General features: G+C 42.2%; 1 protein-coding gene across 2 annotated transcripts in view; it reads right to left on the bottom strand.

The window, feature by feature from the left end:
* Positions 1 to 13,836, bottom strand: part of LOC136878863 (uncharacterized) — a 273,704-nt gene that overhangs the window by 191,655 nt on the left and 68,213 nt on the right. For both annotated transcript variants that reach the window (XM_067152412.2, XM_067152414.2), the window contains exon 2: positions 4,592 to 4,725. In XM_067152412.2, the coding sequence (XP_067008513.2) occupies positions 4,592 to 4,719 (128 nt within the window). In that variant the 5' untranslated portion in view covers positions 4,720 to 4,725. The remainder of the gene's footprint in view (positions 1 to 4,591; positions 4,726 to 13,836) is intronic.

Genomic DNA, 13,836 nt, shown 5'->3' with positions numbered 1-13,836 from the left:
GCAGTTAGGGCCGCGCAGCATGAGCTTGTATCCGGAAGATAGTGGATTCGAACCCCACTGTCGGCAGCCCTTAAAATGGTTTTCCGTGGTTTCCTATTTCCACACCAAGCAAATGCTGTACCTTAATTAAGGCCACGGCCGTCTCCTTCCCACTCCTAGGCTTTCCCTATCCCATCTTCACCATAAGACCTCTCTATGTCGGTGTGACGTAAAGCAAATTGTATAAAAAATAAAAACACAAAAAAGAATGTATTGGCGTAGATAAAGCAGAATAAGTGAATTTGCTCGTTAGGCATTGTAATTATAATCGCAATTCCGAATCGTCAATGTACGATAATACTCAAAAGTGAGTTTTTCCTTGAATTCAAAATGATCTTCGCGTAGCGGTTTTAATTTGATTGCTACCTATCAAATTTTACACACATGTGCATTCATATAGCATTCATAAATAATTTGTATTATCCATTTTAATGGTAGTTGGAAATTTTCAGAAAAATCTTGTGTTACAATATCGAAAAAGCCATTTTTAATTATAAGTCATATATTTAGACAACGTAGTTAAAAATATAAATAATGCAATGAAACTGGAAATACCGAGCGAGTGGCTGCGTGGTTTGGGTTACGTAGCTGCCAACTTGCATTGAAGATAGCGGGTTCGAACCCCACTGTAGGCAGACCTGATGATGGTTTTCCGTGGTTTCCCATTGTCACACCAGGTAAATGGTGGCGCTGTACCCTAATAAAGACCAAGGTCGATTCCTACTCCTTTCCTATCCCATCGTCATCATACAAATTGTAAAAAAGAGAGAATTAAAACGGAAATACTACTTCAATCTGTACGTTCAACGTCTCTAACCTACATAGGTTAACTAAGTTAAATAAATCTTCTTCCTGTCCTTTTTCCCAATTTATAGTAGTCTATATGTAAGGTGGCTTTGCCCCAGTTTCACGGCCGGATGCCCTTCTTGGCATCAACCCTATGTGGAGGGACGTAATCACTATTGCGTGTTCCTATGGTGGCTGGTGGTGTGATATATTGCGTGTTTATGAAGAGAAATGTATTAAGACGAACATAAACACTCATTCTTAGAGTCGGAGAAATTAACGATATGCAGTTAAAATCCCAGGTCCAGCTAGGAATCGAACCCCGCGCGCTCTGAACCGGAGGTAGTGATTGGTGGTGGTGATTATTGTTTTAAGAGGAAGTACAACTAGGCAAGCATCCTCTAAATAACACTAATCAGGGAGAAAAATGGAAGGGGTCCGACACTTCGAAAAATGAAGGTATGGGCCAAAGGAAGACAAGGGCCACGAAGGGCATGAAAATGAAAGACTCCCTAGGCCTCCATACGTAATACCGTCGGGGTCGGAAAAGAACAAGAGTTGACCAAGGGAGGTCGGATAGGATAGATGAAAGTGAGGAGCCTGGCACAAGTAAGTGGAAGCAATGCCAGGGCTCAGCTGAGGGCCCCTTGGTCGCCAACCCACGCTCCAAAGTTCAGAGCCCCTGGGGCCTGAACCGGAGGCCAGTACGCTGTCCATTCAGTCAAGGAGCTGGGCATATATGTGTCGTAATAATCAACCAAAAGTGGTTTCACCGGGATTGCGTTAAAAATGGGCCCTATTGTTTTTCAACAAAACCATTATTTCGAAAGTATTAGTACAATTTACGCAAGATGTTGAAATTTACTCATTTAGAGGTATAATTATCAACTCCAAAAACTCTGGGTAAATTAGACTAAAATTAGACTCCCCGGAGTAAGGGTATAACCAACAAATTTTTGAAAAGTGAGATTTCTGCGGAAATAGGGTGTAGACAGTGGTTTTGTTGGTTCATCACCAGGCGTAATAGATCATTCAAAAAGGGTCATAGACGAAATCACGTCTACATTCTGAAATATTTTCTTGACATTTGTATTGTTATTGTTGTTATTTTTATTATTACACTAATATTACCCGCTATCATTTGTGTTGTGATTGCATGTGCAGGTTTTCTCTTCTGTTATATACAAATGTAAAATATGCTTGCAGATAAATTTCCATTGTATCACTCCCAGCTCATACATTATTTTCAAAGCCTTAAGTTATAAAAATAGAATATTGTTTTTAATGCATGAACTCATTTGTACATTTGTAATTGGTTCAAATAGTGTATACCATGAAATAAACCCCGAAAATAATTTTCCTGTCTCCTGAAAAATTACTGATTTTTGCTTACATCCTTATTCTGGGCAGGTCTTCAGTTACAGATGATATGAATTTCAGTAGGGTCTACTTTTCGAAAACAATATTCCCTACTGCCACAACTTATTTTCGAGGCACGTTCTTTATGACATCCTCGTGTAGGTGAGGGCGGTAGAATAACACCCACGGTATCCCCTGCCTTTTGTAAGAGGCGACTAAAAGGGGCCTCCGGGGCTCTGTACTTTGGAGCGCGGGTTGGCAATCACGGGGCCCTTAGCTGAGACCTGGCATTGCTTCCAATTACTTGTGCCAGGCTCCTCACTTTCGTCTATCCTATTCGACCTCCCTTGGTCAAGTCTTGTTCTTTTCTGACCCTGATGACATTAGAGCATTCGAGGCCTAGGGAGTCTTTCATTTTCACGCCCTTCTTGGGCCTTGTATTTCTTTGGCCGATACCTTCATTTTTCGAAGTGTCGGATCCCTTCCATTTTACCTCTCTGATTAGTGCTGTGTAGAGGATGGTCGCCTAGTTGTATTTCCTCTTAAAACAATAATCACCATCACTTTATGAGATGCTGTAAACTTGGGGCAAGCCCCCAAGAGCGACACGAATTACACTCACGACTCTACGAAGATTTGGAAAAGCAGCAGAAACAGAAGTTTGTTCTTTATAAAATGCTGTGTCAGTCTCTAACAGGATTTCCAGACGTTCCATACAATGCCGTATTCTTGCTAAATGTCTCGTGTCCCGGGTAGTTCTTATCCAGGACGACTACTGTATTTTTTCGTATTTTGAAAGAAATGCGCCTGTGTTTCCACCTCTGATGAGTACCAATGGCTTTATTTCTTATAAAGGGAACAGATTTCTTCACTCTTTGGTTTATTTCTCTGGCATGAGAAAACATGGAATACATGAAGTACTGAATTATGTGAAAATTGTTTATTTTGGTTTTGAACATACCTGCCTCAAAAGCTCTCTGTCGAGAGGATATTTTCGTTTCAACACACTGTTAGATCTGGAGAACAAGGGGGAAATAGACCAGCACTGATCACTCTGTCTGCAAACACTTCCGAGATTGTAACGAGGGAATCTGCTGTATGTATGAGCAGGGGCTGAATCTTGTTGAAACCACCCATGCGATTTTTCTTCTTCCGTTAACTGATGGAGGAACGGCCATCAAAATGTAATTTTGGTACCTCTCTGCAATTACTGTCGTCTCGAAAAAATTAGGCCCCATTATTATTCTTGCACCAACAGCACACCAAACACCAAACTTCCTCCCATAATTAGGGACTTCATAAACACCATTAGAATGTTCTGCACAACAATAGCGAGAGTTTGGCTGTTCACACGACCATTAAGATGAAACCAGACCTCATCCGGAAAGAACACAAGATGTGGGTCGAATACACGATCATTCAACGATGCAAGACACCACCCACAATATCTCACTATTGTGGCTGAATCAGCAGGTTTTAAACAGTGGGCCCATGTAAATCTGTACGGTTTGATGTGTGACTGATTCGTAGCTCTGTATGCAGAAGAAACCGAATCCCCTACTTGTGCTAATTTTGTGAGTTATTTATTCGGTGACCGTTCAAGATTCGCACCCATGTCATCTAGCTTTCCTTCTGTAAAAACTATTCGTGTGCGCGCATGTTTTTTATTGAGCACTGAGCCAGTAGTTTCAAATTTATTTACAATTACGTGAATCTATGCTCGTGAAATTCATCGAAAAATTGCTGAACAATTGTATCACGTACCGTCGAGCCGACTCAACTTTTACATACGAAAATACGGTGTTGTAATGATAACAGTCTCACCATGTTAACAGCTGAGATTTAGAATGGTGACTCATGCTTGCCAGGTCAAACACGTGCAGGCTGCTTGCAAGGCCAAGAATTATGAGCGCGCCTCCCCTACTACAGCTGCCGTAGCCCAGAGTACAAACACCGTGCGTTCGGTCTGGGTTTATATGAGAGTCCCTGTATTTGATTCGTGGTATGGTTTACACACTGACCAATACATAACAGAGCAGCTTCACCGCTGTCTGTAACCAGGTCATTCCAGCACTGGAACTTGGTATTTGTTGATCGCAAGCGTAGTAATGTTCGTTAACACTGAGAATATCTGGCGGCTTTCATTTGATTTACCAATTCACCTGAACAACCTACGGGAGCGACTTGTCAAAGGCTATGATGTCACTTTACTAATACATTTTTAATTGTGAAACGAAGTTTACAACTTTGGAATACGAGCACCGTTGATTTTCTTGGCGGCATGTCTGCCGCGTATTTTGATTTTAGGTATCTGGCAACCCTGGTCTGTAAAGAAAGTGACTGGTTATACTTAAGGTAGGACTACTTCAAGGTTTGTATATAATGTAAGAACTTTGGGTCTACTTACCCGACAGCCCCGTTAGCGAGGATCTGGCTCTGCTTGCTCAGTACGTCAGCCACGTTCTCTGCTGAGTACAAATTAATAGGCGAATTGAACTGTTTGTTTACAAGTCGTATACCCGGATTTGTAGCCATCGCGGTCTGAAACAATAAGAAAAATACGTTAGAATCATGGAAGATAACTCGGGTCCCGAACATGAAGAATGCGATAGGTTGTATCTGATCTCGGAAAAGGGTAACTTAGAGGTAAACTGAGTCCCAGATAACAGCCGGTTCTGATGAGCGTTGTGTAGTTAATTTATGAAACTTTTTCATCATCCGGCCTATTAGCATTACCCAGGAAACGCCGTATGGGGATTGGCTGGATCTCAACCAAACGTTTGGTAAAAATTCAAAATAACTAGTATCGTGGTTAAAAAAAAAAGAAGTTAAGCTGAATTCATGAATTAAACTTAGACATCTCTCCCGTTGTCATCGGCATGATTTTATTTCTGATGAACTGTTCCTTTTCATTTCTACATTTAGTCTGTACTGCTGTACTCATAGACAAAATATAGACTTCTGATAGAAAGTCTTTCAATACGTCAGTGAATTTGAAAAGGAATCGGTGTGCGTTTTAAAGCATAAATTGAGGTGAGAATGGAAAGACTCATATATAATGGCAGGAAAATTTTCACCGTAGAGATAAAGGGCCTCTGGGATCTGGAGTCATGTACTTTTCACCTCCGAAGAGAGTGCTCTATAGAATTTAATCGATAGCACAATATTTAAGAATAGGTCGCGTATTACCTGACAACCCCAGGATCTAATTTACCGAGATTAGGACCAAATTTGCCTAGAAGATAAGGATCGTTAATTTATTGGAACTCAGTTTAACTAGACCCGTTAGAATTATAATGGTGTTTCGAGAAAGAACATTACTGCCGTATTGAAAAGTATGCATACTGGGGTTTGAACCTCGCTAAAAGACGAACGAATGGACAAATCTCTAACCTCATTACAAAAAATTATATATACCTTCTTTCTATGTTTCGGAATAGCGTACACTAGTCTTTGATGTGTTCATTGCTATTTTAATACCAATTGAAAAACGTATTGTATGTATGACCTTCTATGGACAAACCTTGAATTTAATACTCCGTAAAATAAGAAAGTTCTATCCGACCATAATAAAATTTTTATGAAACACAGGCCTAAATCGTCTTAACATGTTTCCAGTTTACTTTTATCATCCTAGCTTAGCAGCAAGTTGTTATCTACTTAATATGGACTGGATTTCTGAGTACTGCGAAGTCAGACGAAGTTGTGTTCAACATCAATATTAACGCGATAATTACTGTTCTCACAATCAATATCAATATTTTTTTGACCTTACCCTCAACGCACGATTATGTAGTTTTATGTATATACAATTTGCTCTACATCGTACCGACACAGATATGTCTTATGACGACGATGGGATGTGAAAGGGCTAGGAGGGGGGAATGGGGAGGAAGCGATTGCCTGGTGTGAAAATGGGAAACCACGGATAACCATTTTCAGGGCTGCCGACAGTGGGTGTTTGAACCCACTATCTCCCAAATGCAAGCTGATAGCTGCGTGACCCAAACCGCGCACCCACCTGCTCGGTGCAGTTATAATTTTATAGGGAGACCCATTCGTCTTTTATTGTTGTTCAAACTGGAGTATCGGTACTTTTGAATCCGATAGTTGAGTGTATTTAGGGTTAAAATTGGCTCCAGGAATGTTACTATCCACTGAAGCACTCAAGTGTTAACTGGATGGGTTAAGCATCAACACAGTTGCCATGGAGAACAAAGTGAAAGAGTTATATCGCCATATTTCCTACCACGACATGAATGTGTCGCGTTTACGACCGTCGTATAAGAGACAATTCCAGGAACTCTCAACCTGGGAGCGTGGACTGGCATACACGGGGAACTAGCAGGACATGGCATTGCTCCAGTCTCCTCACGTTCATCCGTCCTGTCCGCCCTTATTCTCCTCCGACCTCGGCGGCATTAGGTTTGTGAGTCCTAGCGTGTCTGTCCGCCTGCGGGTGATGCCGGTAGAATATATCTACGGTATCCCCTGCCTGTCGTAAAGGGCGACTATAACGGGGACCAGAGTCTTTGAATTTGGGAGCGTGGGTTGGAGACCACGAGTCTCCTGGCTGAGTCTGGTACTGTTTCCGTTTACTTTTGCAGGTTCCTTCGCTTTCATCTTTCCTATCCAGCCCCTCTTGGTCAGTTATTCTTGTTTACTTCCGAACTTCCCAGGGGCTCTTAAGTTTGGAGCATAGTTTGGAGACCACGGGGCCCTTAGATGAGTTCAGCTGAGTTCTAGGATTGCTTACACTTACTTGTGCCAGGCTCCTCACTTTCATGTTTTCGTATCCGACCTCCCTTCATCAACCTCCTGTGGGTGGGGGCGGTAGAAGAACAGAACACCCACGGCGTCACCTGCCTGTCGCAAAAGGCGACTAAAAGGGACTTCGGGGGCTCTTAAGTTGGAATCATGGGTTAGCAACCACGGGGCCCTTCGCAGAGTCCTGGCATTGCTTCCACTTGTTCCAGGCGCCTCACTTTCATCTATCCCATCCGACCTCTCTTGGTTAACTCTTGTTATTTTCCGACCCCGACGATATTAGAGCACTCGAGGCCTAGGAAGTCTTTCATTTTCACGCCCTTCGTGGCTCTTGTCTTTCATTGGCCGATACCTTCATTTTTCGAAGACCGGACGAGTTGGCCGTGCGTTTAGGGGCGCGCGGGAGATAGTGGGTTCGAATCCCACTGTTGGCAGTCCTGAAGATGGTTTTCCATGGTTTCCCATTTTCACACAAGTCAAATGCTGGGGCTGTACCTTAATTAAGGCCACGGCCTCTTCCTTCCCACTCCTAGGCCTTCCCCATCCCATCGTCGCCATAAGACTATCTGTGTCGGTGCGACGTAAAGCCACTAGCAAAAAAGAAATTTCGAAGTGTCGGATCCCTTCCATTTTTCCACTCTGATTAGTGTTAATAGAGGATGGTTGCCTAGTAGTACTTCAATTTAAAACAAACACCACCACCACCACCACCACTGGGCCCTTAACTGAGTCTGGCATTGTTCCCACTTACTTGTGCCACGCTCATCGCTTTCATATTTCGTATCTGATCTTCCTCGGACGAATCTTGTTTTCTTCCGATCGCCGACGGTATGAGGTTTGGATTTTCTTTTGAGATAAACTTTTTCGAGGGATTTTGTCCTCTACCTATTTATCTCCCGATCTGTGTTAAGCTATCTAGCTGTACTTCCCGTTAAAACAATAATCACCACTACTTCCAGAACATGTCTGACTGTATACACTTAGTACTTTTGCTAGCGGACAGTAAAGCACACTATTTCGATCAGGTCGATTACATTCATGAGAACAAAAATCTGACATTTCCTTTGAAACTGAGCGTTGTAAATTAGCCTGTACGTTGACTACCTACGCGCGGTAATCAAGCGGCTATGCATGCGAACTCCACGTGACAGAATATCACAAGAAATGATCGTGTAAACTACCCTTGGGCATGTGGACGTATTCCAAGTGCACAGACAAAATTACAAACACTTCTTACCACTGCACATAACGTCATCGAGATATTTTTAGGATATTCTAGAGCTAGAATTAGTTCAATAAACAATTATAGGCCAACTGGACAAAAGTATCTTCTACTGCACCTAGTTAATACTCGTATATTGCCTTTAGCAGGAGTTACAGGACCGAACAAGTACCAGACATTGAATTTGCTACTTAACTGTAATTTATTCCACAGTATTTACTATATCACGTCTACCCCCTGTGGGTGGGTGCGGTAAAATAACACCCACGGTATCCCCTGCCTGTCGTAAGAGGCGACTAAGAGGGGCTCCAGGGGCTCTAAAGTTGGGAGCGTGGATTGGCGACCACGGGACCCTGAGCTGAATCCTGGCATTGCTTCCACTTACTTGTTCCAGGCTCCCTACTTTCATCTATCCTATCCGACCTCCCTTGGTTAACTCTTGTTCTTTTTCGACCTCGACGGTATTACAGCATTTGAGGGCTACGAAGTCTTTCATTTTCACGCCCTTTGTAGTTCTTGTCATTCTTTGACCGATAGTTTAATTTTTGGAAGTATCGGACCCCTTCCATTTTTTCTCTCCGATTAGTGTTATATAGAGGATGGTTGCCCAGTTGTACTTCCTCTTAAAAGAATAATCACCAACACCACCACAACATTGCGTGTTTCTGTGCTGGTTGGTAGTGTTGAGTATATATGAACTGCTGTGTATTGAGACAAACAAAAACAGTAAGTATCTGAACTAGAGTAATTAACCAGACGCGCTATAAATTCCCTACCCGACCCGGAATAGAACCCGGGATGCTGTGAACCGAAGGCCCCGACGTTGACCAATCAGTCAAGGAGCCGGACTACCATCACTTCTTACTAATACCTTCATTCTTCGAAGGGTTAGACCTGTTCCTTTCTCCCTTCTGAATGGGATTAAGTTGGGAACGGTTGCCTAGTTGTATTTTTTCTTAAAACCTCTTCTTATCTTTCATTGGGGTCGGGTGAATAACTCCCACGGTGTCCCCTGCCTGTCGTAAGAGGCGACTAAAAGGGACCCTAGAGGCTCTTAATTTGGGAACGAGGGTTGGCGACCACGGGGATCTTAGCTGAGTCCTGGCATTGCTTCCAGTTACTTGTGTCAGGCTGCTCACTTTCATCTATCCTATCCGACCTCCCTTGGTCAACTTTTTGTTCTTTTCCGATCCCGACGGTATTAGGTTACGAGGCCTAGGGAGTCTTACATTTTTACGCCCTTCGTGACCCTTGTCTTTCTTTCGCCGGTATCTTCATTTTTCGAAGTGTTGGACCCCTTCAATTTTTCTCTCTGTTTAGTGTTAATAGGGGATGGTTGCTTAGTTGTAGTTTCGCTTAAAACAATAATCACCAGTCACCACTACCACCACCACCACCACCACTACCACCACTACCACCTCTCCATAATCGTCATCACCACAAACCCAGACACGGAGGTAATCCATTGGCGTCAAATAATAGACCTGCATCAGGCTTTTCCGGAGGCCACGTGCTGGCAATCAAACCCAGTTACTTGAGGTCGGCACTTTATATGGATTTAGCCTATAGCTCATTCCATATTAGGGAAACAGTATTGCTCTTATGACAACAGGGTTGCCATATCGAACGGCTCTGCTCAACACCATCACGGGAGAACGGCGGCACATAAATTTGTGAAATTCAATATTTAAGTACAAGACAAAAAGCGGAAGAAACTAAGCTACAAATTATTTTTATGAAATAAGGGGGGCGGGGGTCTACAGGGGTTATTTTTGGTTTGTACGGAATCAAAGGCAAACTACGGCATACAAAAAAAAAAAAGCCCTCAGCAATGAAATTGGGGGAGAAAATAGACAAATATGTTTTATGGGCTCGAGGGGTGGGGGACGCATTTAATTGCATTTAATAAATTTCTCCAGGCAATAAAGGCTAGAAAACAGACGCAACAAATAAATACTGTAAATGACTCCACAAAAGATCGCAGTATAATGTCAAAGAAAGAAATCACACACGTAGGCTTATCGCATAACTCTCACTCAACAAGACAATTGGGAACATGCATCATTTTCAAAAATTTTTTTTTTTTTTTTTTTGTAAAGTACACCAATGAAATAGTACGTAAATGTATTACATTGTGGTATGTTGCCTTGTTTTCTACCATTAAAAAAATATTTAATAGTGCCTTTCCGCAAGGCGAGTGAAACGGCCTCTGACGTAAGAAGCGCGCTGTGACGTCACGATCCAGTACCGCATGGAGCTCTACCAGCCGTTGTGCATCAGCCGTTGCTAAAAGCCGATTGTTTATTATTCATGATCGCGAATAACTTCGAAATGACAGAAGAAACGTTCAAAACAGCACAGTCAGACAATCTACCATGTGTAGATGTCATCATTCTTGAAAAATGTGACTTTTGTGGCCGCAGAAATTCGCGGATAACAAGCAAGTTTGTAAGTGGCGTCTTTTATATACGTGCAATGTACTGTAACCCATAGTATTAGGATAACAACGAACCTGGATAGATATCACATCACTTTCAACATTTTCTTCTAGACTGATTCCCCTATTAAAGAATAACATTACATTTTCGGGCTTTCAGCATTAGTAAAGTAAGAAATCGGATTTCAGCACTAACATAAACATATAGGTAGCATTATAGTACTAGTCCGCTTCTGTGGTGTAGTGGTTAATGTGTGCCACTCCCGGAGGCCCGGTTTCGATTCCTGGCTCTGCCATGAAAGTTGAAATCAAATAGTACGAGGGCTGGAACGGGGTCTACTCAGCCTCGGGAGGTCAACTGAGTAGAAGGGTTTCGAATCACACCTCAGCCATCCTCAAAGTGGTTTTTCGTATTTTCCTACTTCTCCTCCAGGCACCTAAGGCCACGGCCGTTTCTTTCCCTCTTCCTTGTCTATCCCTTCCGATCCTCCCATCCTCCAACAAGACCCCTGTTGAGCATAACAGGTGAGGCCGCCTGGGCAAGGTAATGGCCCTCCTCACCAGTTTCATCACCATACTCAAAGTCTCACGTTCCAGGACACTGCCCTTGAAGTGGTAGAGGTGAAATCCCTCGCTGAGTCCGAGAGAAAACCAACCCTGAAGGATAAACTGATAAAGAAAGAAAGAAAGAAAGAAGGAAAGAAAGAAAGATCATAGTACTATAGGACTATAATCAATCATTCCCAAAAAAATATATATTTATGGTTGGGACAACTGGCCTACCCACTTCCAGGGCCCATGAAAGAGAATTAAATATCTTTGTGGAGGGAAAAAGTTAAACATGATAAAGATAAATATGACTTCATCTAGTTTTCACAAGTCGGGCTGAGTGGTTCAGACTGTTGAGGTGCTGGCCTTCTGACCCCAACTTGGCAGGTTCGATCCTGGTTCAGTCCGGTGGTAGTTGAAGGTGCTCAAATACGTCAGCCTCGTGTCGGTAGATTTACTGGTACGTAAAAGAACTCCTGCAGGACTAAATTCCTGCACATCGGCGTCTCCGAAAATCGTAGAAGTAGTTAGCGGGGCGTGAAGCCAATAACATGAATTACATTTGGCTTTTAACAAGCTGAGCATATCAGGAAAGAAAAGTGTCCTGGTGACTTTTTAGTCGCTCAATACAGGAATGTCTTTGGGTGCTGTGACTTTTATGGCGACGATGGGACAGGAAAGGCCTAGGAATGGGAACGAAGCGGCCGTGGCCTTATTTACAGCCTCAGCATTTGCCTGGTGTGAAAGTGGGAAACCACGGAAAACCATCCTCAGGGCTGCCGGCATTGGGGTTCAAAACCCACTATCTCCCGGATGCGAGCTCACAGCTGCGCGCTCCTAACCGCACGGCCAACTCGCGCGGTATTTTTACCCTTCGGTTTATTGACTTGGCTTGTATAACCTAAAACTTAGGCTAAGTTGGATAATATTTTAAACACCTACATCACTATTTTCACCTGTGTGCAATTATGTTATTTATTTCATTAATATTATGATAATTATTATAATTGAGCCTTGTTAACTTATAAGACCCCAACAGACAAGCATTGGTTTTGTGTAGAGTTATACATTTGTTAAATTCACGTTGTTTCCTTTCATGATGTACACGCCTATTCTTTGTTACATTATAGAGTATTTAGATATAGCCTAAATTTCTTTACCAATTAAGCTCTTCAATAAAGACATACATAACTGTCGCATGTCAAGATATATTGGTAGAATTAGAGCTGTCAAAATGGTTCATAACCCCTTTGATTTATTATCTTTACATGGATCACCCAAAACATAGGTTAGGTTTGGAGAATACTTTAATAATCACCTGTTTATTACTTTCATATTCCAAGATATAATTGAAGCATTTAAATAAAGCATCATACATTAAAATTTAAAGTTTTACCACTAGAACAGCTGACATAGAAAAGTGATTTGAAAATTCAAACAAATTCATCTTACGTTAAAATCTTTTTTAAAAAATAAAAAATAAACTGTAGACATTTCCGATATATCACCAGCATTTCTCCGGCTCGCCAAAATCCATTTCTCCCTAGTTTTAGCGTCTTTGGAACATTTATAAACAATTTGTTTGGTATGGTATGCGATGTGCTATTGCACATCGGAACTCTACACCATTTATAAGTTTTCTGCCTCACTGTCTGCGCAGGATTCATTTTAAGTCTAAAGTATACCACTCAGATTATTATCCAATGTATAGACCTCGAATTTAACCATACCAGACACTAACATAAAGTAGAAATACGCGAAGTGTATCCTGCTTCTCACAGCACACTATGTGTTATTTCGTCTGCTAATTCAGTCAACCTGTACGATGACGTCAGACCAATGAGATCGCGTACTTGCGTGACGTGACATTTTCGTAGATTTTTATCATGTTTGGAGTTATTATTTGTACATTCTGATCACATTTTTGAATTCTGCATGAAATTTTGAATCAGATTAGCATATTTTAAATTAAAACCCCGGATCATGCATGTTCCCTATTACGCACTGATTTAAAGCCTACAAACGCACACGCAACAAATAAATATTCTACATGTCTTCACTACAGAAGTGAGCTGCCGGCGGTTCACGGAGTGAGGGACTACACGAGGCTTGTACCAGAGCAACACAGAACAAGGAAAATGAAGGAAGGCAACGAAGCGATGGCTGTTGTCGCCATTGTGCTTCCTCCCTACAAATGTATTTATGAAAAAAAAATGTTATGTAGTTATTTTAATAACTCACGGGCAAATGATGCCTCGTCCTTTTTATCTATCTTTCATTGTACATTACGAAGTACAGTATAATATCCCTTAATCACGAGGAATTAATTGGTGTCTCAGAGGTGTCGTGGGGGGAGGGGGGGGGGTGTTCACTCCTTGTTGGTCCATAGGAGGAATAATGTTTTCTTAACGTGGAATGAGTTACAGTTTTGCGGCCGGAAGCCTCTCCCGATGCTAACTGTATGCGGAGGGACGTGTATCTGTACTGGTTTGCAGTGTAGTGTGCGGTATATACAGTAAATGAAGATGTGCTTTAAGACGAATGCAAACACTCAGCCCCCGAGCTAGAGGAATTAACCAGATGGGGTTAAAATGCTCGACCAGGCCGGGAATCGAACTCACGGCTCTTTGAATCCAACGCCAGTAGGACTACTCCGACTATTCAGCGAAGGAACTGG

This window comes from Anabrus simplex, chromosome 8, assembly GCF_040414725.1.
Source record: "Anabrus simplex isolate iqAnaSimp1 chromosome 8, ASM4041472v1, whole genome shotgun sequence".
Classification (NCBI taxonomy): Eukaryota; Metazoa; Arthropoda; class Insecta; order Orthoptera; family Tettigoniidae; genus Anabrus; species Anabrus simplex.
The sequence above is the reverse complement of the archived record's forward strand: the minus strand, read 5'-3'. Positions and strand labels throughout refer to the sequence as shown.